This window comes from Panthera leo, chromosome B1, assembly GCF_018350215.1.
Source record: "Panthera leo isolate Ple1 chromosome B1, P.leo_Ple1_pat1.1, whole genome shotgun sequence".
In the NCBI taxonomy this organism is placed as follows: domain Eukaryota; kingdom Metazoa; phylum Chordata; class Mammalia; order Carnivora; family Felidae; genus Panthera; species Panthera leo.
Window position 1 is genome coordinate 31,574,908 of NC_056682.1, and position 27,107 is coordinate 31,602,014.

Consider the following 27,107-nt stretch of genomic DNA (forward strand, 5'->3'; position numbering starts at 1 on the left):
AACTAAGTCATCCCAGATGCTTGATCTAAAGAGAGCCTGGGGCCCTGGAAAGTGATTTTTCTTTGAAATGGCATCCTGGCTCGGTCATTCATTCATGGTGGGATACGGGCTAATTATTTAACACCTCTGAACCCTGGTTCCTTCCGCAATAAAATTACCTACGGGACTCTATTAACCAACAGCCACCACGATGCTCAGCAAAAACAAACAAACAGAAAGTCCTTAACAGATGGAGTTTTTCTCACAGGCAGCGGAGATAACTTGTACGAAACTCGCCCCACATTTCTCTGTAGGCTGAATTTTAGTCCAAACACCTCTAATGTCCAGCCATCTCATTTCAAGCCATTTAATCCAATCCCACCCCATAAACAAGGTTACATGGCAAGAATGAATTAGTCAGTTCCATGTTTAATGTCATGCAAAGCCTGCAGTGCCCCTAATCCCATTATTAAAACAAATGGCCACCCAGAGCTGCTTTCGTATGTGACAATTCTAGTACAAAACACACGGGACACCGAGCTAGGGTGAAGGAAGATTCTCGGTTTAACCAGAATCTTAAGGAGCCAATCAGTATGATCTGTGTCACTTGAAGAGATGTCAGGTTTCCAAGCACTCCATTCTTTTCCTGAAGTGTTTCTTTCTTTGTTTCTTTTTTTTAATGTCTATTTGTTTTTGAGGGGGTGGGGTAGAGAGGGGCAGAGGGAGAGAGAGAAAGAATCCCAAGCAGGGCTCGATCCCACAACCAACAACCGTGAGATCATGACGGGAGCCAAAATGCGGAGTCAGAGGCTTAACCAGCTGAGCCACCCAGGAGGCCCCCTTTCCTTCAGTGCTTCTTAAACATTTTCCTCTTCTGTCTCAAAAATGAACCTTCAAAAATCTGGTGCCATTCTACACAACCTAAGAGTGCAATCCTTCCTGACATCCTGGGTTATTTCAAAATGCTCTATCTTGCTATTCCACTTCAGGTAAATTAAAAGAAAAAAAAAAAAAAAAGAAAAAAAAAAACTAGCCCCAAACTAGTTTGTTTGGTTGCGTGTGTGTGTGTGTGTGTGTGTGTGTGTTGCAAATAAAATTCCGTAATTTTCAATATCGTGAGCAGGCATCATATGGTAAGCAGTGGGTCATTTCTGGGACGGTGGGAGAGGGACCTCACAGTCTATGAGGAAGACAGGCAAGTGGAAACGACTCAGGATTCAGGGCAAATGCCAGATGCTCTGGGCGATTACAGGAGAGGCACCTAAGCCAGCTGGGTGTGGGGGCGTGTGCGATGGTTGTCAAAAAGGTTTCCCAGAGGAAGTGAACTGGGAGCTGGGAGCCAAGCCCTGAGAAGTGGAGGATGAGGGGTGGGGGAAGGGACAGCCCTGGCAGAGCCCGAACAGCACTTACAGAGGCCATGTGCTAGATGAGGGTGAAGACAGGTTCATGAGTGGGGGAGGGCGTGAGGAGGACAACCGTGGGGAGGGGGGCGGGGGGGCGGAGAAGAGCAGGGCCCGATGAGGGAGGGCCTGGCAGCAGCTTTAGGAACTTTGTCCTCAGGACGACGGGCAAGCATTTAATGGTTTCAAGTGACAGTGATACGATCAGATTCGAAGTTTAGAACAGTTACTGTGGCTGCTGAAAGTACAGAGCGGTAGAGACCTAGAGACCAGCTGGGAAGCTCCCGTAGTGACCCAACAAAGGTAGGCGGTGGCTGGGATTAAGGCAGTGGAAGGTGGGAGGAAGCAGGTGGAGGGGAGATGTTTCGAAGGTGGAATGAACAGGCCTGCTGACGGGATGCACGAGTTGGGGGTGGGCGGGGGCAAGTGTCTGCTTTGGGCACCTGAAGGGATACTTGTGCTATTCACAGACAGACGACACGAGAAGAGGGGTGCATGGAAGGAAGGAGGGGAAGACCAGTTCGGGACACAGGAAACTCGAAATGGCCGTGTGGAACGGGTAAGTCGGACAGAAGGGTCTGGAGCCCAGCACATACCTGGCTGCATTGTAACTGCGGGCACCACTGCCACATACTTGTGGGTCAGTGATGGACACCCCTGGCTGTGCAGCAGACTCACTTTTGGAACACTTTAAAAAAAAAAAACAAACATCATTTGTTTCTTTTGATTACATATATCCACAATTTTTCAGTCCTCGCCCTGGGAGCGGGATGTAGAAGGCAGGACATTGCTTCAATGGCGGGGGGGGGGGGGGGGGGGGGGATTCATGGAGATTGAGGAAATAAAGCTTTCAGTTCTCCTTTCCTGAGCATTTCAAAAAATGATACAAACTGCAGAGGAGGCATATCTTTTACTAAGTGCTAACCAAATAATTTCAATATTATTTGTAGTCCTTCCTTCACCCTAAGTTTCCAACCCCATTCCACTTGGGCAAACTTCAGATTTGCATTTCAAAGTCTAAGAATTGATCAGCAGCTTAACCACCCATTAGCACTTATTCAAAACCCCCTGAAACACACCCAAATGCTCTTTTCAGTTACTCATAAAACTGGCTATCCTCTATTAACTTCTGATGAGCTCTGTCTTCTCGCTGCAGAAATAAAACCTTTTTGAAAACTGCTTTCCCTTGATTTAAATTCATACACGGGCTAATTTCATGACCTTTATATTTGTATTTCTACCATTCTGAAGAAATAATAAATGAAGCAGAGGACATGGCAATCTTTACAAACTGTTCTCTACACTCTGAATAAAGATTTCACTAAATTTTATAATTGGTCTAAAAAAGTGGTTAATACTTTGAACTTCGACCCCTTGTGAGGCAGAGGTACAATAAATCATTCCAGGGCTAAAACAAATGGAAGTTAAAATGTCACAAATGGGGCTTACTACTTTATTGAAGATTAAACACTTGTGATTTGGAATCTTCATCACCTAAACCTAGAATTCATAGCTTTTTTCCCCCCTGAATTGTGGTTATCTTGGTCCATTTACCAAGAGGCATAAAAGAGATATTTAGAATAAGCAAACACATTCTTGTTCCACTACCAAATATAAAGTATCAGTTCTAAGATTCCGTGTCTATACCTAATTCGGCCATTCTCAACCCTGCTTTTTAGAATGAACTGTCACTTACTAATAGCAATGAGAGAATTAAAAGGTCCCAAGAGATCATTTAGTCCAATCTAAGACCGCTGAAGCTCAAAAGCATCGACTAGGCTGAAAAGGGGGAAGCCTAGTCTGGGTCGATGGGACTGATGCATTTGGTTATGCCAGAGAATAATGGCAGGGTCAACTATAGGGGTTCAAGAATCCCAGATTCAGTTCTGGTCTCCTTTCAGATCAGGAGATACTGATGGAGAACAGCCCCACCCCTGCTCAGCATCTACACCATGTTTGTCTTTATGGAGAGAACAGAGTCCATCAGACGTGGATTTCCCCAACTTGTCACTCTTTTGCTCCTAACAGACCTCTCCTGACCCTTTCTCACCTGCCTCTCCACTTCCTATCATGGATGTTCGGGTTTGCAAACTGTCAATGGCTCCAAAAGTCCTTCTCCCCCTTTCCAAGGTTAATCTCCCCTCTGAGTCCTTAATGTAATCCCACTTACTGCCTTCGGGGTCTTGCTCCAGTATTTCTCTCTCCCGTCTTTAATATTGCACTTTGTGTTCTTTCCTTAGCCTACAAACCTACTCCCACCTCTATACCTGACCTACAGAGACAATCCTATCAGCTCGTCTCCTCTTAGAAATCTTCCCCTTTCTTCATCTCCAGACTTACCGAGAAAAGCCAGCACCACTTCCTTGCTTGCTAGGCTTTCACTGACCCCATGCGATCTCATCTGAGACCTCTCTTTTGCTCCTCCAGAAAATGCTCTTGGAAGGCCCAGCAGTGGTTCAACTGCCAAAATCAAAAGATTTTCATCGCTTCCTTAACCATGAACTCTTGACAGGATTGGCCCCCTCCTCCCTTTCTGCAGGCCTTCTCCTACCCTACTATTTCCATCAGTCACCTTTTTGAGCTTCTCTTCTGCTCAATCTTCAAATGTTGGACTTCACTGCTTTCTCCTTCCCTCATGGTCAAATCTGCAAGTGGTAAGTACATAACACACATAGGTGTGTGTCTCAGTGCATTTCGTTTCCATTCCAGACCTTTCCCCTGAGTTCTAGTGCTAGGTTAGGTTCCAACCAGGTTCAATGTATTCAAAACTGAGTCCTCTTCCTCCCCTACCCCCCGCCCCCAATTCCTCTGCCTGTCCTCACTTTCTCAGTTAATGGCACCAACAGGTATTCAGAGCAAAAAACAAACAACAACAACAAAAAAAAAACACACACAAAAAAATGGTAGGGAAGGGGAGACACATATGCCTTCTTCCTCTCTAAATCTTCTCACCATGGACTTCAGGTTTCTCTCAGATCTTCGTACGCACCCTCGCCCACCCTTCCCATCCTGGGGGTTACCCAGGGCAGGCCCTTTTCCTTACCTAGAGAATCAACCGATCTTCTGGCCTCTGGTACTCCTCTCCTCACGTTTTCATGACCATCCAAAACTTCAGTCTTCAATCATTTCCCTGCATTTAACCCTTCAAAGGTACCCCATCGACTATACACATGAGTTCAACTCCCAGAAGAGCATATAAATCTGTTTGGTTCAGCACTAAACTATACTTTGAATTTCCTCTCTACCCATCCCGTTTTCCAGCCACAACGAGCTTCCTGTTATTTCTAGAATCGATTTTTTTTAAGTTTGTTTTTATTTATTTTGAGCAAGAGATAGCAAGCAAGGGAGGGGCAGAAAGAGATGGAGAGAGAGAATCCCAAGCAGGCCCCGCACGGTCAATGCAGGGTCTGATGTGGGGCTTGAACTCCTGAAACTGTGAGATCATGACCTGAGCCAAAGCCAAGAGCTGGACGCTTAACCGACTGAGCCACCCAGGTGTCCCTAGGATAGATTTTCACATGTCAGTTTCTGCCATTCCTTTATAGGCATGCTTTTGATTCTCTTTTGCACTGAACACTCACTCATCTTTCAACATATCACCTCTTCTGTGAATAATATCCTGATGCTCTCTGGCAGAACAAAAGTTGTAAATTGCTTTGGTCCCCTTCTACTTCTTATACACATCTCTGATAAATAATTTCATCTGTGTGGTGACGGTCCCCCCAAGAGGAGGGAACTCAGGAGGGCAGGAAGAGCATTCGTCCCTGTGAACTCGGCACCCTAGTATTCAAGGAGCTCAATGGCGGAAAACTTCTGTGCACACAGAAGGCCTCCTCTCTGAACTCCCAGGCAACACACATGACATAAAACGATATGCTGACAGAAGAAGTTTTGTGAGAGCTTTAATGGCACGAAATGTTTATAGCTACAAGTTATACATGTATTGTAAACTGTATATAATGATACAAAGTGCTAACTAAATAGATGAAGAATGCATAATCACTTTGGCTCAGTTAATTCCAATAATTTCAACAACTGGTTCACTTAAAAATTCATCCCACTGGCTAAGTGTTCAGTTTTCACTTTTTACAACAGTAAATACTTTTGCTGCAAAGTAACTTGTTGCACTTTTTAATGTGCAGGTTTGTGCAGTTTTGCTCGTGATTCCATCTACGAATATTTTTAGCCAGCTTTCATCAATCAAGAAAGATGAAGCCTGCCTTTTCGTCCCCCAAACTGTAAACAGGCGTAAAGCTTTTAAAACATTATTCTTAAAACGTCAACTGTTACATGTTGAAGTCTCCTTTCTAATCACGCAATCTGTTTCTGTTTGACATAAATCTGGGTGGGAGCATCAACATGTATTCCATATGTTAGGGCTGTCAATAAATACTGCATGACTGTATCTTATGATAAGTTCTACTGTGATCATGTATTCATGTTTTAAGTAATAGTCCAAAATTTCACAGATATTTTAAGAAAAAAGAACTAAATTTATGTCCGATGTTGAAGAAAATCATAAACATACCCAAGTTCAACCACACTACTGATAGGATTGCTACTGAGTTTCAAAAGAGGGCAATGTGTTGCCTATAAAAAAGTTGCTCTTACTTTTTGTATAATTTTACTTTTCCCTCCCATGATACGGATTGTAATACAAGCTGTATATTACAGCGGTCCAACTCTTTAGTTCTTGCAACTTGATCGGCCTTTCCAGTTTTAGGCAGGCTTTTCAAAATCAGTGGGCCGTCAGATTCACTTTCCAAAACAAATTCAAATATGAACACTTGAAATAAATAGGTTATAGAAGGCAAATCAAGTGTTACCAGGTTTAAGAATAAGCTAGAAACAAAGTATAATAAAAAGATATCCAAAATTATTCAGACATCAACCGCTCGAAAGAAAACATAAAATAATTCAGAAAACTATTTTGGATATATCATCTTTCTCAAAGATAACCTGCTATATTCTTGAAGATAGCCAGAAATATTATTGTTTTGTTTAATCTGTAGGTTATTTTCCACTACAACACATCCAGTTTACAAAATCTGATGTGAAAGAGAACAGAGTTAGATAGTTTCTGCAGACTGGCAAATCTATTATTGTCACTGCTCTTATCCCAGGCGATCTGATGCACTTGATTTAATGAAGAGATCGCCAGTTTTAAGATTACCAATGGTCCTCTAAATAGTCAATAGTCATGTCTACATCATAAACAGCAATTTATATATAAAACATATAATAGTATCCTTCAGAATCATGCCAGGTGTTCCAAAAATCCAAGAAATCTACTTGCAATAACTGGGGGTCCTGATGCTTTCTAACAATTTGGTCCTAAAGCTTCACATTTTAGAAACAAACAAACCCAAATGCACAAACACACACAAGCCGATCACTGTTGCCGAGTGCCCTGGAACTTCAGGAGTTCACAACTGAAGATGGCTACGGGAGGAGAAAACCGCCAGCGCCTGCCCAATCGCAGGGACCACCGTGGGAAGGCTGGACAGGTGAGAGGGAAAGATCCGAAGAAAACAAACACCATCTTTTTAGAACTTTGTCAACTGTCCCCACAACCCACGTCTGGTTTTCAAAGCTGTGCGAGTGCTTGGAATCACTCCGAAACAATTACCTTCACAGTTTAAAGGCTTCAGAGTGTAAGTGGTGCTTCCTAAAACAAGAAGCCCGTATTTGTACCACAAATTGGAACTCGTTCCAAAGCCTCCTCTTAGGAAAAAAACAACAACAACAGAAGAACTTAAAAGTCATGAAAAATTCACATGCAGCTAAAGCTAATAAACATAAGAATACCAAACACACACAAATCCCCAAAGCAATTTCATCTATTTCTAGGTAGGCCTGAGACGTTCCTTATGAGTAATAGAGATTCTACACCATAGAAAAGACAGCATTACGACATCCTAGTATTAAAATACACTCATGTGCTTTAGTTCTGATTCTACGTCATACCCATCGTTTATGTAGCTGGCCTCCTACAAATTAAAAGGCGCCATTAAGGAGGCTGTTTAGACAAAAAGTGGCTCCAAAGCTTGTTTAAAATAATTTTTTATTGCCCAGGATATTTTTTTTTTGTGTGTCTTGGTTTTTTTTGTTTGTTTGTTTTCTTTTTTAATAACTATAAATTCAAGCTTAGGGAAGCTTGCCTTTGTCTTGAAAAAAACAAAACAACAAAGCTGTCATATCATTTGCTAACCTGATCTCATTTGAAAAGAGAGAGATGGTAGTTATCTTGCAAGAGCAAAATTTATACCACGAATGATGCAGGTCTAAGTCTGGTAGCACTAAAAGGAGACGATAGCATTGTTGACAAAATTATAATCTGCTGGTGGCATTTGCGGAAAAGAAGCCCTTGCAAATTTCTAAATAACAGTAAACTCTGTTAGGAAATTCTAAAGTGTCTTACAGGCCAAAAAGGGAATGAGGTTAGTAAAATGCCTCAACAGAGTTTGAATAAAATACTGGATTTGAGAGTTACTGGAACTTGGATATGTAAAAATAGGGTGGTAGGTTGGGTCATGCTTACAATGGTCTCAAGTTCAAATAAACTATTGTGACAATACACCACTTCACAGGTCACACGCTTGTCCAGGGGCTTTTCTTTCCTTCAGTAGGTGCTGGCAGAAGGTGTGCTCAGTCGCTTTCCAATATAGATGCTGAAAGGAAACAGAGTGTGTCACGTTTCATCGGCTTCAACAGGTGTATACCAGCTTTCCACAGGCTGAACTGTACTTAAAAACTAAATGTTTCAATTCTCGTAGAAGGCTAAAAGGTGTCAGTGCACAGTTCCCTATCATCCTGAAATCACTGCTGACTTACTTAAAACTAGTCAGCAGCCAGCCAAACTGGTTTTATATAATTATGTTTACTCATTAGGCAGGACTGGACAGCACAGGGGCAGCGATCAGACAAAAGTAAAACCAGAGAGAACAGATTCCCCAAAGAACAAAGCACAAACTTCCTTTGAGATGTTCCCTTACAGCGGACAGAGGTCTATTGATATTTGAGATACGACATACGGTAATGAGCCAAATCACAAAGCTGCCAGTGCCTTACAGTGGGCTCTTACGAACCATTTAACTCTTCAGGATCAGGCCTAACATTGCTTTCCCATGCCAAGCAAGCATTTTACCATTAAGTAACGTAAGCGGAAAGGAAGTTAAGGAAAATAGGAATTTAGTCCCACCCCTCCCAGTGTAATAAAACCAACCAACTTTCTCAAATCCTTTTTTCTACATTCATCGATAATAACACACTTATTCCAGCAAGAGAGAGAATCTGAAGACTCATGAAAGAAAGAGCCCGCACAAGGTACAAAAACCAACTCCCTGAGAGCAAATGAACTACTCTGCAGTCAATACTAAAAGGGAATTAAAAAAAAATTTTTTTTTGAATGTTTATATTTTTGAAAGAGAGAGAGAGAGGCAGAAGGTGAGCAGGGGAGCAGAGAGAAACGGAGACACAGAATCCAAAGTGGGTTCCAGGCTCTGAGCTGTCAGCACAGAGCCCGATGCAGGGCTCGAACTCATAAACCGCGAAATCATGACCCAAGCCGATGTCGGAAGCTTAACAGACTGGGCCACCCACGCGCCCCTATACTGAAAGGGAATTTAAAGTCCTACCCAGTCTGCCCTCACAGCAACCCCATACGACACTCACACACTTTCTTCCGCACAAACACCTTCCATTCCGCTGTCTGCCATCATGGTCTTTGCCATCACAAAAACAGATCAAGCACCCAGAAAGACAAAAGGAGTCTATGGGAAAGTCACGTATATGTTTCCATGTTTGTGACTGTAAATACTCTCCCATATGCTGAGCTCCTTAAAGGCAAGATAAGGGATATCTCTTTTGCATATTATATAGAGAAAATGACTCCTTGTACATGCTTAAAGAGAATAACAGACCTTAAAAAAAGAAAGAAACTAACAGCTAGTGTTTAACTCCTAAAATCCTCCAAAAAAATAGATTTCCTCAACTGTTCGATCAAAAAAAAAAGAAAAAAAGAATTTAAAAGACTGAAAAATCAATCAGCTACAGGTAAACATAGGGTCAATTTTAGAAGAGTCAATGAAAATGCTACAGGAAGAAAAATACAGGACCCCCACCAACCTACCAGTTTCACTCAAAGACTATTCAGTAAAACGGTGTATTTTCCCATCTGGGGGAAAAAAAATGTTCACATCAGCCCCAAATTTATACACTAAAGGTTAGTTTACTTTAAAGCTTAGCTAATCTTGAATAATTTATAAACCACAAAACCCAAAAGGAAAAATCAGACACAGAAGAGCCCACTTAAAAATTATCACTACAGGACTAACACGAACTACTTACTTTCAAATAAGAAAAACAAAACTCCGCTATTAAAAATGCTTACCAATGTACCAATAACGTATCGGCTTCAACAGTTCTTTTAAGCTCACCCTATCTGCACTCAAACATTAAAAGGGGAACAATACAAACGGTCTCAACCATGTTTCTTACATCTGGAAATAAAATAGGAGGGTAAAAGAAATGGAAAACACGCTGGGAGTTCACCAGTACTTACCCTAGCCCCAAAGCCAAAACATGAGAGAGGAAGAGAGATGGAATGAACACTTTAAGAAATTCTGCGGAGAAGATACCCCCTTTCTTCATGGCCCCGCTTTTCCTCATGCTTAAGGAAACGGAGCGTTTGGGGTGTCTGAAGTGGAACTCCCTGGGGAAAGAAAGGCAGAGGAAGAGGTCAGAAATGCACTTGCGGAGAACACCTTGGAAATGAGTAGGTCCACCGCACGCTGGTAGTTCACACCTCCCCGTGTCCAGAGGAGACACGGGCAAGAACTCACTTAGGTGGAATGTTTTCGGGTCTACTGGACCAGTCAGACACCCAGTCTACACTTTTCTTCAAAGCATCAACTTCTTTCTCTCCTTCTGCAACCTCTTCTTCTGACTGTAAAGAAGAATTACAACTTTAAAAAGAAAAACAAAGGAAGACCGATTCTTCCTACCACAAAAGACAAATCTAGACAGCAAATATATGAAGATCCTAAGGTTGTGCCTGGGCAATTTTCATGGAAGAAACATGACAGCTTTCTAAACAGGCTGACAAAATGATCTGAGATCACAGCATTCGAGATCTTAAAAAGAACCTGAGCGGGCCTCACTGCGGTTCTATCTAAGCAGAGGATGTGAACCTCAAAAAAGCGCACTTGGGGCTATCATGCTAGGTACAGTGCAGAAACCATTAATAACTGTTGAATCTGGGCAATGTTTCTTCACAGGCCCACTGCAACATTCTCTTCACTTTTGTATGCACTTAAAATTTTTCATTATTAAAACTAAAAGACAACATATCCAAATGTATATACAAACCAATTAAAGTGATGAGGGAAGAAATCAGTGGGAGAAGTGATGAAGAAGTAAATAATAATATTTATTAATCATTCATCAAAATACCAGCATCATTCTAAGCACTTCACATGCATTAATCTTTACCTTGCAACAACCCTACAAAAACAGGAATTACTGACATTCCATTTTACAGATGAGGAAATGAAGACATAAATTCAGTAACTGCCTAAGGTTCCGTAATCAGTAAGAGGCGGGGCCAGTATTTCAACCTGGGCAAACGGTCTTCTACAGCCCCCACTCATAAGCATTAGGTTTTATTTCCTGGAAGGAGATTATATATTTTTTAGACAAATCACTAAACATTTCCCAAGGTTTATTCAAAAGTACTTACACCAAAAGTTTCTTGGACTCATTTATTTGCTACTGACTTAGAATTCGACATTTTTCCATCAGATAAATGAGAAAGAAGTCTTTGCTCTTGCTAACTATAGCCTATAGTTTCAGGCCAAGAACATGCAAAAGAAGCCACAGGAATTTTTAGGAGATATTCCTAAAAATGAACAGCAATGTTCACTCAGCTTTACAGAATGGATGCTAGGACCTCAAACCAAAGGGTCTCAGAGCAAACTATTTTGATTTGTTACTTTGCTTGAATAGGAGTCATTCTTTGGCCAAAGCTTTCATTCTTTTCGCAGACAGCAATGAAATGCAGAACTTAATAGATCAACGTGATTCTCTCTGACAGGCTAGTTCTTTTTGAAACAGGTGCCCCAGTAAGGTGGTTTCAGAATAAAATGGGCTACCTGCATCTAGAGACGATCGAACCGGAAGTAAAATCCCTGTGGATTTCTGCTACTCTGGTAGTACCATTCTTATTTAGTTCTGCTGGATTTAGCAAATTCCGCTGAATGACACAATGTAGCCTTTAGGATTAAGCTTTTTCCACTGGGTGTTGAGATTACTCAGAATCATGAGTTGGCTCTTTGTGAAATAAATCTGAAAACATCCTAAATCAAAAACAATAAACGGTTACAATTTACTTAGAGACCAGTTTGTGTACCCACAATATCTGGCTATATGCAACACTGCACAACATTCTGCTTCCAGTTTCTGACTCTGGTCTCACATGTCTCTCCTTAAAACTGCTCGAAGATTTACATTTAAATTTGTGAACAGATCAGTATTTCCTACTTTCCAAGAGAATGAAAATGTGGTAAGATTTTACGCTCTAATTTTTTCGAAGCTGATGTCATTTTCTCTCAGTTGAGTGAAGCAAAGTTTTTAGACTACTAGTAAAAAACAAATAAACAACAACAAAATACAAATTGCCCAAATCAGCTTAGACTGCTTACCTTAAGAACCAAGAATCTCATGCTATCCTCGTTTACTACCACCGTGTGCTTCCCTTTTATTGTTAAATTTGCCAGTTTCAGGTTTTAAATTACCTTCTAATCCTTGGAATTCCAGAATATGGTAAAAATGTACTTAATCTAATTAATACGATTTGTGCTTTTAAACTGAATTATCCTCTCTCTACACCCACATCTAAAAAAATTCTCATCATTTTAGCCTGTTCTCATGCGGAAGTCCCTCACCTTCAAATCACTTACATTTTCCTTCCTTGGGCCACTCAAGTTCTCTACATGTGACTATTAAACTGCATACAGTGGGGTCCCTGGGCAGATAAACCACAGTTTTACAAGAGAGAGAAGGGAGGACATCTTCAGTCTGCATCATGACTTCAAGAGACCATTTACAGTCAATTTTCTACTATAAAACAAGACTCTTGAGGACTATGGTCATAAAAGTATAGTCTGAATGATCCTTTTCTTAAATGCATTACCCCTTAGGCTTCTTCACAGCATAACTTAGCAGGCATGTTTTAGTTCATTCTCATGACCTTATGAGCTCTCCTGAAATCAATCCCCTGCAAGGACTTATTACAGTAGAAGGAGCAGGCCCAGACAGCCCTGGTTTCAATCCTGGCTCTATTGTGTATTGGCTTTGTGATCTTAGATAAGTAACTTCTCGAAGACAAAGTCTCACTTTCCCCATTTGTTCTCAGGGCTAACATCACCTCTTTCACTGGACTGAGAACATCGAAAGTGGGAAAAACTTTTTTTAGGAATAAATTTAGCACCAAGAATATATCTATCAGTGTCTTTCCTTTCTCCTAGAAAAGGCTGAAAATGTCATACATTCCTCGTATAGACATATATAAAAATGTTCAATAAAATCAAGTACCATAACAGTCCTGTGGTAACTGCTTCTGTTTGCTAACCCTAAACTTGCTTCTCATTCACAAATATAAAATGCGTCCTCCCAAGCCCTAAAGTTACTCATTTTTAAATGATCGTTTCTTCAATTTTAAAAAAGCAATGAAAAAGGCTTTTTGAAAGCTTAAGTAAATCATACCTACTGATGTCTTATTAAAAGTCTTACTTCAATGTTCCTTTAGGTACCTGTTTCTGAATAGGAACCACACTAGCAATATGACCATAATCCGACACAGAAGCCAAAAGATTTTCATTATCTTTCCTAAATTTCACAAATTCCTTTGGAATTCTAGGATGGATGCAGTCAGCTCTAGAATTCCATTTGAATTCAATTATCAGTGAAGGCTAATTGTACACTGCCACTCCATGAACCAGGAGAGCACCTATCAAAATGTTTCATTAGGTGGTTAGGGAGCTTATTCGGGGGTGGGGGGGTGGGGGGAAGTATGTGTGAAGGGGGAGGGAGGTCTAAGATCAAATTAACTTGGAAAACACTTGGTTTAAATAAACAGATTCTTTTACTGCAGGAGTTGTCAGAGCCTTTAAGGTACTACTATGTGCTATAAATACTGGGATGGGAGGAGGAGGGAGCACAGGGGCTGTATTATTTCCACTTAACTTGCCTTCAGGATTATTTTATGGAGCTTCCCATTGAGCAACTGTTTCTCGAAACACATTCTGGAAAAGGCTAATCTAGATTTTCAATCTGTCCGTACGAAAGACAATATGGATTGAGGATATCTTCCTCAGGAAAGACTACAACAAAGAATTAATTTCACTTCTCTGTCTTGGGATTCCTTAGTCCACTTTACCACGGAAACTATATATTTTCTTCTTCATTAGTTATAGCACATCCACATGGCAAACTGGACATACGTAAGCCAGCAATTCAACAACTACAGTCAGAACAGCTTCCTATGTGAGAGCCTTGCTACTATAACCTTCTCTATAAGATAAAGCTCATCATAATATAAATTTGTATTCAATCCACAGATCTGAGAGGTTTCAGGACAGCACAAATAGAATATAGGCAAAGCAGGGAGAAATTGTGCAGCCTTCGGAAACAGAAAATACTGGGTGCGTCCAACATACCATATAAAATGTTTCTAGTGCAAAGGGGTTTAGGACATTGTAAAGTGATAACCCCACAAAACAAAGTTTCTGTCAGAATCCATTTAAACAAACCTCCATCAAACACTCTGCAAACACCTAACACAGGAGAGCAAGACAACAGTTCCTGTCCTCACGAATTTGCACTGACCCTTTTCGGTGAAAGTTAAGGGCTGGCTATGAACATTCTAAATCACGAACAACAAGTATTTACTCATCGTAAGTTTTATAATATAAACCCTTGTAAGCTTTCAATACTATATCCGTTGATTTTACTAAAACATCAATTCCTAGTGAACTATTCTTATCTTCTTTAATTTAATGAACCCTGCAAAATTTAGATGAATTCTCTCTCTAGCTGTTGTATTCACTTCAAAAGTCACTGCTTTGATTTCAGATGCAGAAAAAGTTTTCATACCTGGTTCTACAGCTTTCCTTTTCATTCATTTTGTGACCTTACATAAAACTCCTCAGTTTTCCATTTATAAACTCAAGAAACTAGCCCAGAATACAGAATGATACATCATAAATAAGAATTTTCCAATTCTGGGGGTACCTGGCTGGCTCAGTCAGTTGAGCGTCCGACTTCGGCTCGGGTCATGATCTCACGGTCCGTGAGTTTGAGCCCCGTGTCGAGCTCTGTGCTGACAGCTCAGGGCCTGGAGCCTGCTTCGGATTCTGTGTCTCCCTCTCTCTCTGCCCCTCCCCCACTCACACTCTGTCTCTCTCTCTCTCCTTCAAAAATAAATAGACACTTAAAAAAAATTTAAAAAAAAGAATTTTCCAATTCTTTTAGGGTGATAGGACCCCAAATTCTCAGCTGTAGAGAAGTACAAGGGCTGTATCATCCTAACCAAATTATACAACCAGAAACTGAATAACTTAAAACAGCTTCCAAGTACTTTTTAAAGTCTTCTTATTCTTCAATATATTTTAGCAAAACACACTTATCTAGAGGTTCACATTTTTCCCAATTGTTTACTGTACATCAGAACAACGAACACACGCACACACACCTGAGAGCTATGGTCCCTGCTGGTGTGCATCTCCACATCAAACATAATCTGCCCATCTTCTTGTGGGGAAGGGCTAGAAGAGAAAGAATTTAGCCATTAATTTTAGTTCTCATTTTGCCAAGTAAATTAACCTCCACTGGAAATTAGAAAACTGAAAGTTACAGTAGAATTGGTTTTGAAAAAGCCGCAAATCAAAAAGTATTATCTTTTCTGAAATCAAGCACTCTTGTTTCCAAAATGTTCTGGAATTTTGTGTGGTGGTGATGAATTTCTTTGCAATGATAAATTTCCTTACTTTTACTCTTTTTCCAATAAAGGTACGATGATCTACAAATTCAGAAAGCTGGTTTGGGATTCTTTTGCTCAAAACTCTTTCCTCATTAAATAATTCATCACCAGCAAGTCTCAACATGTGAAAGCAGTTTTCAGAGCCTAGTTGGTTCCCAGCCTCCTGAGGAGCTTCCTGGGTATAATCTGAAACCGGCCCCCAAATGGGACGGCGAAGAGAGCAAAAGAGGCAGGCCACCCCACATCGGTAGGTGACGGCTTTAAAGAGAGAGGGAACTTACAGATGAGGCTTGTCTTGGGGTGACAGTAAGTCGAGCACATCAGATCGCCATCAGCCTGCCACATCTTAAAAGTTCATACAGAAGCCTTAACTGGGTCTAGTCACATATGCCGTTCAAACAGTCTCAACACCACATTTCTGTCTCAAAGCTGTATTCCTCAGGCAGCTTCTGAGAGCTGGGAAGGTAGGCACATTCCAAGGTCAGGAGAGGGGCTGGGGAGCCTCCAGTTGCCCAAGTCCAGCTTCAGGGTCAATCTGCAGTCACGTCTTCTCGAACACCTCCTCTGGCACTCTTTCAAAGGGTTTTCAAGTTTAAAATTGTGTTCGCGATACTGTTACGATTTATTTGCCTTTGTCATTCTTATTCTGTCATGTCTGTCATTCTTACTCCGTGTATCGTGAAACTTTCCAAAGGCTACATGACGTGTTTTATGACAACAGACCCAGTGCAAAAGCAGAGGAGAATCCAGCTGTTTTCTATTAAAGCCAGATATTAAAGAGATTTGCAAAAATGTAAAACAATGCTACTAATTCTCACTAATTTTTTTGGTTATGAAAAAGTTGCTTTTCATTTTAAAAAGCTACTTACATTGAAATGCAAAGGGTTTATTATTGTTGAATGAGTGCGTATTTTGAAACTTTTTGTTTTAATTTCTAATACAGTTAAATGTTGAAATATATAACCCACATAATCCAAGGACTTTTGGGGATCCTAATAATTTTTAGGGCTGTAAAGGAGTACTGGGACCAAAGAGTTTCAGAACCACTATTCTACTTGTTTCAGAAATATTTGCTTTGAGATATCTCAGAGTGAATTACTGAAGCTCATATATGAATATGGAACTTTAATGAAAAGTACAATATTCCCCAAAACAAAAATTTACAGATAAACTTTTCGACAAAACACGTGACTGCAAACTATCCTGATACAATAGATGAACACAACATGCTAAGTTCTATTCTTAGTTTTGTCAGCGATTCCTTGTGTAACCACGGCAGGTTGTTGCTTCTCGGCCTTTCGGCTAAGATCAAGTATAACACAACAGGTCACTAGATTTTCCATTATACACCCCGCCCCCACCTCCCAAATCTAAACTGAAGTATGGATGAAAACGCTCAGGCCTGACTTGTTCAAAGGCCTAGATATTAACTGTTCAAGATACCAAGAGCACGTGTAGAATGTTAACATATAGAAATGATGGTGAGACACACTCAAAAATAAGTTCACCTGAAATCTGTCAGACTGATTTGGCCTAGGAGCCTCAGACTATTATCATTGACACAAGAGAGTCCTAAATAGGGACGGCAAGAGAGAAAAGCGGATTCTGTACCGCACAAACATTTTAGTGTATTTAGAAAATTTTGGTCTTAAACTAGGAATCTCAGGCTACAGCACAGGAACCAGGTAGGAGGCACTCTTGTCCTCAGTTTACTGTCCTTATGCTCCAACACCATGGAGTTCACAGCCAGAGATCCAGTTAAGGGCGAGCCTTCCATAGCCATAAGCAGGTCAACGCAGTAGAATGACACAGTCAAGAACCCTACAGGAGCACTTCTCTCCTTCTACACTCTTCTTTATCGTTGGAACCAATCCCACTTAGGAAAATACTCAATGTTTCACTGGTCAACGGTTTACTCCTCCTAACAATGTGAAATGCATTAGAGCTTCAATTCTGGCTCATGACAGAATTAGCTGGGGAGCTTTTAAAATATCCTGTCTCTACCCCACCCCTCACAACGGAATGAGAATCTCTAGGGATGGGGTCTGTGCACTGGTATTTTTAAAAGCTCCCTAGGCATGTCTGGTGTGTAGGCTGAGAACTCCCGCAATAGGGTGAAACGCGATATAAAACACAGGGGGGTTATCTTCTTACAACCGCCACAGTGACAAAAATGTATCTGTGGGATAATTTTTAAATTCCAAGTTCGGTTGGTCCTTGAACAATACAGGGTGCTGAGGCCACCCCACAAAGTTAAAAACCTGTGTATAACTTTTGACTCCCCCAAAACTTAATCGCTAATAACCTACTTTTGACCAGAAGCCTTACGGATAACATAGTCAACTGACACATATCCTGTATGTTATATGTATTGTCTAGTGTATTTTTACAATAAAGTAAGCTAGAGGAAAAACATGTTAAAGATAATCACAAGGAAGAAAAAAACACATTTACAGTATTGGACTGTATCGAAAAGCAGTCACATGACTGTGCAGTTCAGACTCACGTTGTTCAAGGGTCACTGTATACATAAATTAGCTTTGAGACTAATATCCAAGAATCCTAGAATTTCTCCATCTATAAGAAACACTTCTCAATGACTTCAAATATAGGGATGCATGGCAATTCAAATGACCCGAATTTTGAAGACATTTCTGAATGTTAAAATGTGTTATATAGCAGGGGAGAGTATTACTGAGCTCGAGCTGTAGGCCTTCTCTGAAAGATGACCAGGAACCCAGCGCGTAAAGGCACACAAGCTGAGGGACAGGAAAGTGCTCGAAGGCATGCGCCACGCCTCACTTCACATGTTTAAAGACCTAACTTGAACACGATCGTGAGAAAGTAAATTCATGTCCAATCACAAGTATAACTACAACCACAAGTGAAAGAAGTTGACCAGAAAAGCAAGCAAGGGACTTCTTCTCTGCTCAATGACCACAGCAAGTGAACAGGTTAAGGGACACATTGATGCCAGTCATCAAGGGTCATGTACTTGAATGCAGAAAAGCCTTAGAAACAAGCCTAGAACAAGCAGAAAACTTCAGAAACGCATAACGAGTCCCATAATATAAATGCAGCGTAATAGAAACTTCATTCTGAAAGACAGACGAATGCTGTTGCTACTGGAATCAGTGGCAAGCTGCTCAGCAAAGAGCCATCTGCTCTGCTTCTAACGAGGCTCCTGGGAAGTACAGGGACAGAGGCAGAGGCGGGGGTGCGCGGTGGGCCAGAGCCAGCAACCCAGTCCTCTGCTACCTTGGTGACATCGGTGGATCATAAGACAGGCAGGAACTTCAAACGTGACTGAACTCCTGTTTCTCCTTTTAAACTTTTTCTGATATGTAAAATGTGCTATATATACATTTTACACAAAGTACAAAAATGCTCAGAAGAAGAAAAATATCCATAATTCCATCCCTTAGAGATAATCACTTTTATTTTTAGTACCCATTTTTAAGTGTTTCCTTAGCCTTTTCCTCGTGCGTTTGCATTTTCTCCGTGGATAATATCAGTTAACTCTTAGTTAACCACATCATCCAGTATCCCGTAATGCTAACGTATGGCCGTCACAGACCAGGAGGTGTTAGGTAGATCACCATGTCATTTAATACCGCGTCCCCCGGGGGAAAAAAAAATGACGCTTACACTGAAAAGCAAACAAACAACTTGGTTTCATTCAACTCAATCACCGTGCCCTTACTCTTTCACCATAAGCAGTTCTTCATCAGTGGAATTACTTTTCCCGAGTTAAATATAGAAATATGACGTCTAAAATAAAAGTTCCTCTGAAGAAACAGAATGGCCTCCCAAATTAACTATCTCGATAGCCGGTGGTCAGTGTTTCCACCCTGCAAATTCTGCCGTAACTTGCATCAACTGCAGTTCCTAGGACTCAGAAACATTTACGGAGTGTTACCACACACCAGCACCATGACTATCAAGGGTACCACGGAGATGAAACATGACCCCTGATCTTCGGAGACTCACAAGCTAGAAGGGGGGACAGACATAGAAGAGGTGACTGGCAGAATGTGATCTCTGAAACAGGGACACAAAGGAAAATGGGAAAAAGTTGGATTCATTCTACAAGTAAACATTTATGCCCTTGACTTTTAAACCGATAAATACCAAAAAATGATACACTCTGAGTAAAGAAACTGATTTAATCTAGGGGAAAACACTAGGGACTCAACTATTTGTCAATTAGCTCTCTGATTTAAATTCACATGCTGCAATAAATCAGGAGTCATATTTTGTCAAATGAAGACGAAAGCAAATTTATTTCTTCTAATGGGAATTAACCTTGTAACCCGTCTGTTTTCCGAATTCTACCAAATCATGGATCTCACTTACCTGTCACAGTGAGAACTGGCTCTTGAACTACTCTGTCCTGATTCGTGTTGTGCGTCCAAAAGAATCTTTTCCATGTCTCCATTGTGGATAGAGGATGAGGAAGGTACGTGTTCTAGCCCCCCATTTTTCCCGTTGCCATTATCATTGCCATTGCTGCTGTTCATAGGGAGCTCCACCCAGGAACCTGTTGGACGAGTCAGATAGCTTACGTTAACCACAGCAGAACCAAACTCTGTCATGTGCACACAGATGCGAATGTGGTGAATTCCGATAAGAATTCGGTCTTGCCTTAAAGCAAACGTAGAAGTACTCTGAAGACAATAAATAAGGAGCAACAGAAGTCTAAAAATGTGTATAGTTCTTGTTCCTGAAGTAGCTCATGCAATCAACCAATTTAGAAGAAGCTGGAACTCTAACCACTAGTATCTTAGAAAATGTGTTTTTCGGCCAATTTTCTCTCTAGTTAAAGCTTAGTTTATATACAATAAGCACTCCTCTGAAAACTCTGAGATTGCTTTCCAAAAAATAAATGGCTACTTTATTACAAGACAGCCTACTTATCTTCAATATTTTAGTTATAGATGTATTTAATGTAACACATATTTTTCCCCAAAGTCTACTTCAGCTATTTAGTTGTGCCCTCCCCACAGATAAAATAAACACATGGCTTAGAAACTTCATGAAAGTCATCTAAATAAGTCAACAACTGTCTTAATTAGTATAAACAATTGAGAAGCTCCCAGAGAACTTAACTCCAATCGTAAGTTTCAATTTGTGTACACATGTGCAAAATGAACGAACGCATCCAGCTCTTAATTAAATCAGGTGGTAACACTAAGAATTCTGAAAAAGCTCGTCTCCATGCCACCGATTAGTTTCTTCCTTTCCTCTGTACCTCACCCCTTTCTATTCCCTTTCTCTATGTACTAACCGTACCTTGTGGACTTGACTTTTCTTCTCTCCCACGAGCTCCTACTTTCTAGGGTTTCATTAAGCCTTGTTGGTTTTAGGGGAGAAACTACTGTGCATCTGCACAGGAGACACTGAGGTTTTCTCAGGCAAACAGTCAAAGGGGGTGGAGCCACGGGAAAGGGGATGTGGCCTCGGTAATCTGGACAGCTCTTGAAAATATTTACTGGCTCCATGAGTTTGCCGACACATTAAGATGCTTTAATTTTAATAAGAATTGGCAGCAGTAGCCAACAGGCCAACTTCACAACAAAAAGAGATAGTGATGGATTTGCTTCATACTTTGCATATTTTTTTATTTATTTTATTTATTTTTTATTTTTAAAATTTATTTTACTTATTTTTGAGACAGAGAGAGACAGAGCATGAACGGGGGAGGAGCAGAGAGAGGGAGACACAGAATCTGAAACAGGCTCCAGGCTGTCAGCACAGAGCCCGGCATGGGGCTCGAACTCACGAACCGCGAGATCGTGACCTGAGCCGAAGTCGGACGCTTAACCGACTGAGTCACCCAGGTGCCCCGCATATTTTGTTTTAGAAAATATAATGAAGCAGGCTGGTAGGGCCATCTCTCTAAACTCCCAGCATAAGTGTTAAGCGTTCTGTGGCTGAACAGTCTTCCATCAGTAAATCACAAGTAATCACCAAAACAGGCTCAAACCCTCAAATGGACTATTAATGAAGTGAGGACTATTCTAGATCCAAAGTGAACACATCATCCTTCTATGAAGGAACAGCTCAAAGGCGACCTGCCTGGAAATCAGACTCCACCGCCTGCTCTCTGCCCGTATTTCTCAGCTTCAGTATTCTCATTTGCAAAACAGATATAAAAGCACAGACCCTACCTCAGAGCTGCTCTGAGGATTAACTAGAGGAACACGGGTGAAGTGCCTAGTAAGTGGGAGATATTCAGCTATCTGCTAGATAAACGAGTTTGTCCTTGTCCAGTACTTAGAACCGTGTTTGCTGAATAAAAATGAAGTTACCCTTTCCTCCCTTTCCCTCCACGGCAGTCCCAGTGGGGGTCACAGCCCAATAACCACAACCAAATCTTTGGGACTCTACTGCCAAACAACACGGTTGCAGGACGTCCCCGCGACCTCATTCTATACAGAAACAAAAATGGACAGACTAGGTAGAGTTCAAAATGGATTAACAAATTCGACTAACAAAGCTAAGACAGACTGAACACTAAAGGTAATTTAACTAAATCCTTGGAGTGCCTCTGGAGTGTAGAAGAAACATGCCAAAAGCATCCCTAAATTTAGAGCTCTGCAAAGTATTTTAACTGGAGAGACAGAAAAACAAAGAGGTATATGATAAGTTTTTTTCCTACTCCTATTGTTTTCTACAATTTCAAACTTACTTTAAACCAACAGAATCAGTTCTTCTTGTACTGAAGCCTAATGTATAAACAACACAAACAAAAGACCTGAGCTGCTCTGGTGGAAGAAGTAAGGAACCAGGAGTTCCCGATGGATCTCTGTGGAAGCCAGTCTTCCCTAAAATACAATTAATGTTCACTTCAAGTAGCTGATCAAAGAGAAAACCAGCTGTAACAATATCAGGTTTTCCACACCTCACCTTTTTGAAGGACTTCCAAACCAATGTCTAGGTTCTACTTCCAGCATTAAAAATATGTAAGCAATCATAATCTACGAACTTGAGAAGACACACTTGGAAAAGCTTGGTAAAAGTGATTTCTGTAACTGGCTTCACACCCAGCATAACTGAAGGCATTTCCACTTAAGGCAGACAAAAATTTGGGGCATATATTAACATCCGTGGTTAAGAGCACAGACTGAAGCCAGACTCCCGTTCTAACACTTAACAGCTGTTACACCCCAAACAGGTTACTTAATCCCTTACTAGTTTTCTCACCTGTAAAATGGGGATAAAAATTATATCTACCTCAGAGGGGTGCACGAAGACAACATGAATAAAGTACTGAGAAAAATAAGGAAAATCATTAGTACATGGTATGTGTTAGCTAATATTGTAATTATACTCTGTATCTTTTAAGAAACACTTCTTAATGCAAAAATGTGTTTCTTGAAAATAAACATACATAAAGTAAAAATACCTTTCTTCCCAATCTCCTATTTCTACTCCCAAATAAAACCACTTTTAAAAAGTTCATAATGTAAACTTCCAGAGCTTTTTCGATAGTTGTGCTTTTTGCTTTTGTCTTTACAAAAAAACTGAATCATACTATACATATTTTTCTGTAAAAAGTGTTTTTTACCTAACAGTTTGTAGATATCTTTCACCATCAATGCATATTACCTTACCTCATTCTTTTAAACAACTGCTTTGCATCTCATAAAGATATACCATACTTTAGCCATTATCCAATGTCGATGGTTAATGATAACCGAAATTGTTTCTAATATGATGTTATTACAATCAGGTCTTCAATAGAGTGTAATTTGACAATATGCATTAAGACACCTAAAAAGGTAGACTTTCCCTAACTCAACAATTCTCCAGATATATCATCTATGGAAATAAACTGTACTGCAGAAACACCTATGCATACAGATATTAAAAGGCTACCTATCAGCTTTATTTTTTGAGTAAAATGGGAAAAAAGTAAACCCGTCTTTCTCAATAGATGGACTACACATGCTTTTCATTACCTCGTTCATTCCTGATTTACAGCTTCAGAATTTCTTGATGTTCTAACTCTACCAATCCTCATAAAGTCCCTTTCTACTTGGAAAGGAAACAAGATATGAGGATTGTGCTGTCCAAGCAATACAAAGTAGAAAAAAATCTCAGTGAATTCTCTTCCTAAAAATCAAGCTTTAAAAAAAAAAAAAAACAAAAAAAAAAAAACAAAAAAAAAACTGGCAGGCTCTCTCTGTTATATTAAGTCTACTTACAAACTGAAAAGTGTTCTTATGCCAGACTGTACATATACACCATACATGAGATATTTTCTCAAATCTTTGAGAATTGCTAAGAGGTTCAGAACTGCTAAGAGATTCATGCTTCTATATTTTCTAATCTAGTACATCATGAAGGCTGGTTCAGTAATTGTGATTATATTCATGACTGTATGCTGTATATACTCTTTCTAGTTTTATAATTACTAGTTCAATCCTCTTGCAAGAAGGGGAGTGGGAGAGCTGCAGGGCACAGGAAGGGAGAGAAGGAGGAAGAGTATTTCTCATTTTTCCCCCCAACTTTCCAAGGTCCCATGTGTAACTTTCATCCTAACCAGCAGAGATACATTTCATCATGTCTTATGTTCTTTCCTCCAAGCCTTTATTTTATTTCAAGCACTTGATGCTGGAATGCAGACCAAGAACAGTCACTGATATTCTTCTAAAAAAAAAAAAAAAATCATTTTGCACGAAGGAGTACTTACACACCAGTTACTAATATATTCAAGAATAGTATCGTGAAGCAGTGAAGTTTCACATGCCATAGACTCAAAAGCTCTCTGGCCATACTGGGGAAACAAGTGCATCATGGTTGAAGATGTTTAAAAAGAAAAAAAAAAAAAAAAAAAAAGGCTGTACTTCCTACATTAAACAACAAGAATTATTATATAACATAAATGTCCTATACAAATATTAAGTAACTTGACAGTATTCTTAAGACTAGAACTGAGACTGGAAACTGGAAAAACATCATTTTAACTTTGCCAGTATTCTGTATATTTGTCCATTAATTTGTAAGGAAGGTGAACTGTTCCCCTACAATGGTAAACTAAAAAAAAAAAAAAAAAAAAGTCAGAGAAAGCTTTCATTACTTCAAATATTTCAATAATTTGCTGTTAAAACTCTGTTTTGATTCCTGAACTTAAGATAAAAATCACAAGCCACAGATAATCTGTACAACGAGTTCATCTTCTGTGTTTGACAGTGGTGCAACTTTACCCAACAAAGAACTTCAACTTATCAACAATTTGGGTGGTATTAGATGTCTGAATAAGTTGTTTTGCCCAGTGCCCAAAAATCATTTGAAGGAATCAGGAAGGCTTCTTGTTTGGTTTGAACCACTGTTGTATAATGAACTGAAAAAACAAACAGAATAAAAGGCAAGAGGGGAGTCATTAAATATGGCACTGCCTAAAAGCTTTTCAGTAACTTTTCAAAGCTCACCCTACCCCAAATAAAATACTTGCTATCTAGCAGATTTCCCAAAGCACCATTTGGATATCACACACAGACTGAAAGTTCTACTTCTGTTAAGAGCTAATACGAACGCAGCAGCAACGGACTGTCCCAAAACATCAAATACCGCATAGGGTCTTCCAGACACAGAGGTAAACCATCACATACAACTCAACCCCCTTTGTTGTTTTTGCTAGCTGGTCAAAGGAAAACTAAAATGTCTTTTTTTCTGTGAAATCATGCATGCATACTAACCAACTGGCCAAGTCGTAAGCGCTGCAGGATAAGAGGGAGTACAATGAAGAAAGAGTACACCAAAAAGAGCTAGCTGGCTAGGCAGGTCACTTCTGCTCATAAGGCAGGATAACATACTGAGAGAATAGTAAACACACATAACCAGGGCATTCTGGGCCACTGACGTGTCCTGAAAGGAGCACTAGATCATTTGAAAGTAGAAATCTCAGCTCTAAGTCCTAGCCTGCTGTGAACTTGGACAACACACTTTTACTCTCACCCTGCTCCTTTACCAGTAAACAGAGGCAGTGACCTCTAAAGTCTTCCTATTCTGAAATCCCATGCTTCTAAGAGTGTGCTAAAAACAAGTTAAGTAGTGTTTAAAATGCACATTAACACATGAAACGAATAACGTTTAAAGACACATAAATTAATCCTTACTGTGGGAAATAATATATAATCTTACAGTCCAGAACATAAGACACTTATAAGTTTTAAAAACTCCACCTTTCAGAAATTCATCCATCAAAAGATGGAACAGGAGCAATAAGCAATGAAAACATCTTAAAATAAGAAAATTCTATCCCCATCTTGCGGGGACAGGAATTCTTTTCCCTAAAATAATTTTCAGGCCATGTTGGAACATCTCCCTCTTATGAAAGAGATTGCAATGCCTTGAAGTGTCATTTAAGCATCCAAATGATTTTTAAATGATTTCATCAGGCCATATGCTAACTGTCCCAACTACCTCTTTTATGAGATCAATTGTGGAAAGAAAGGTTAGGCAAGAACCTTTCCAAGACTCTGAGCTTTAAAGACAGCTAGGAACAATCTTAGGACAAGATGTCTGAGCACCGCAATGTCTGGATAAGCAACTGGAGTTGCTCATAACTCAATACTGCACATGGACTTCCAAGCGCCCGACTGCATCAGTGTGGTTTTAAGCCCGTTTCTGAACATTTATTGCCCCAGACTCCAAGATTTATGCAATCTCGGGTTTAAAGAGGCCGGTCACAAGAGGTTTTCAGGGCACACAACTCCATCGTTTCAAAAACAAAACAAAAAACTCACTTGGGCCAACTCTAAAAGAAAAAAAAAAAATCTCAGAAAAAAAAAAAAAGTAGCATAGCCTCCTCACACCCCTCACTCCCCAACACGCGCGATACAAGTAACCACTAAATTGCCAAATAATTTTCCTGGCCAGCCTGTGGTAACAAAGGAAGGGAACCAAGGGGCTCACATTCCAAGCCTTGGGGGAAGGCCGACCCAGAGAGGGGAGGTCCGCCGGGCCAGGCCCGAGCCCCGCTGCACACCTGACCTCCCACGCGTCTGCCGGCCGCCCCCTCCCCTCGGCCCGCCGCCCGCGTCCATCCCCCGGCGTCCCCGCTGCACGTCCCCATCCCTGCCCACGTCCCCTCCGCCGCCCGCTCCGCCCACCCCGCCCTCACCGCGCCCCAAGGCCCGCCCCCCGCGCCCCGATTGGCTCCGCTCGGGGGCCCACCACAGGTGGGATCGGCTCGCCCCCCTTCTCCTCCCACCCATCGGCCCTCCCCGAATGCGAACCCAAGCAGCTCCCCACCCAAGACCCCAGGAGGGAGGGGAGACAGGGCTAGAGGAAGACAGGAGCAACTCGCCCTGACAGGTGACGGGAGCTGTCAGTCACCCGCACATCCTCAGCCGGGGCCAATGGGCTGCCTTCTCCTCCCGCCCTCCGCGCGGAGCTGGCGGCCGCGGCCAGAGCAGCTCCTCCTCCCCCATCCTCTTCACCGAGCCCGCCGGCCCAGCACTCACTGTTGAGGCCGGCTGTCGGGGCCAACGGCTGTTCACCCTCCTCGCAGTTGTTGTTGTTGTTGTGGGGGGGCGGCGGCTGTTCTACTAAATGAGACGACATTGTCGGGCGGCTGGAAGACCCGCGGCCGAAGCAGGACCGTCTCTGGTTCTCGGGCAGCAACACAACAAGCCGAGTCCCCCGCCCCCTTTTCTGCGCCTGCGCAGCCCCTCCCCCGC

General features: G+C 41.0%; 1 protein-coding gene and 1 long non-coding RNA gene across 3 annotated transcripts; one reads left to right on the top strand and one right to left on the bottom strand.

The window, feature by feature from the left end:
• The first annotated feature begins 1,591 nt into the window (after positions 1-1,591).
• LOC122217499 lies at positions 1,592-3,958 on the top strand. Its single transcript, XR_006201556.1, has 3 exons — positions 1,592-1,682; positions 1,850-1,938; positions 3,807-3,958. It is a non-coding gene; the product is annotated as an uncharacterized LOC122217499 (long non-coding RNA).
• A 1,307-nt stretch (positions 3,959-5,265) lies between these two features.
• BNIP3L (BCL2 interacting protein 3 like) lies at positions 5,266-27,083 on the bottom strand. 2 transcript variants are annotated; one of them, XM_042934515.1, is made up of 6 exons: positions 26,892-27,083; positions 19,774-19,957; positions 15,130-15,202; positions 10,223-10,326; positions 9,943-10,092; positions 5,266-8,050 (listed from the first exon to the last, which is right to left on the bottom strand). In XM_042934515.1, the coding sequence occupies exons 1-6, from the start codon at positions 26,989-26,991 to the stop codon at positions 8,002-8,004; spliced, it is 660 nt and encodes a 219-aa protein (XP_042790449.1). In that variant the 5' UTR covers positions 26,992-27,083; the 3' UTR covers positions 5,266-8,001. The 2 variants fall into 2 exon arrangements, with proteins under 2 accessions (XP_042790449.1, XP_042790448.1); XM_042934514.1 differs by lacking the exon at positions 26,892-27,083 and adding an exon at positions 20,710-20,823.
• Positions 27,084-27,107: the final 24 nt, after the last annotated feature.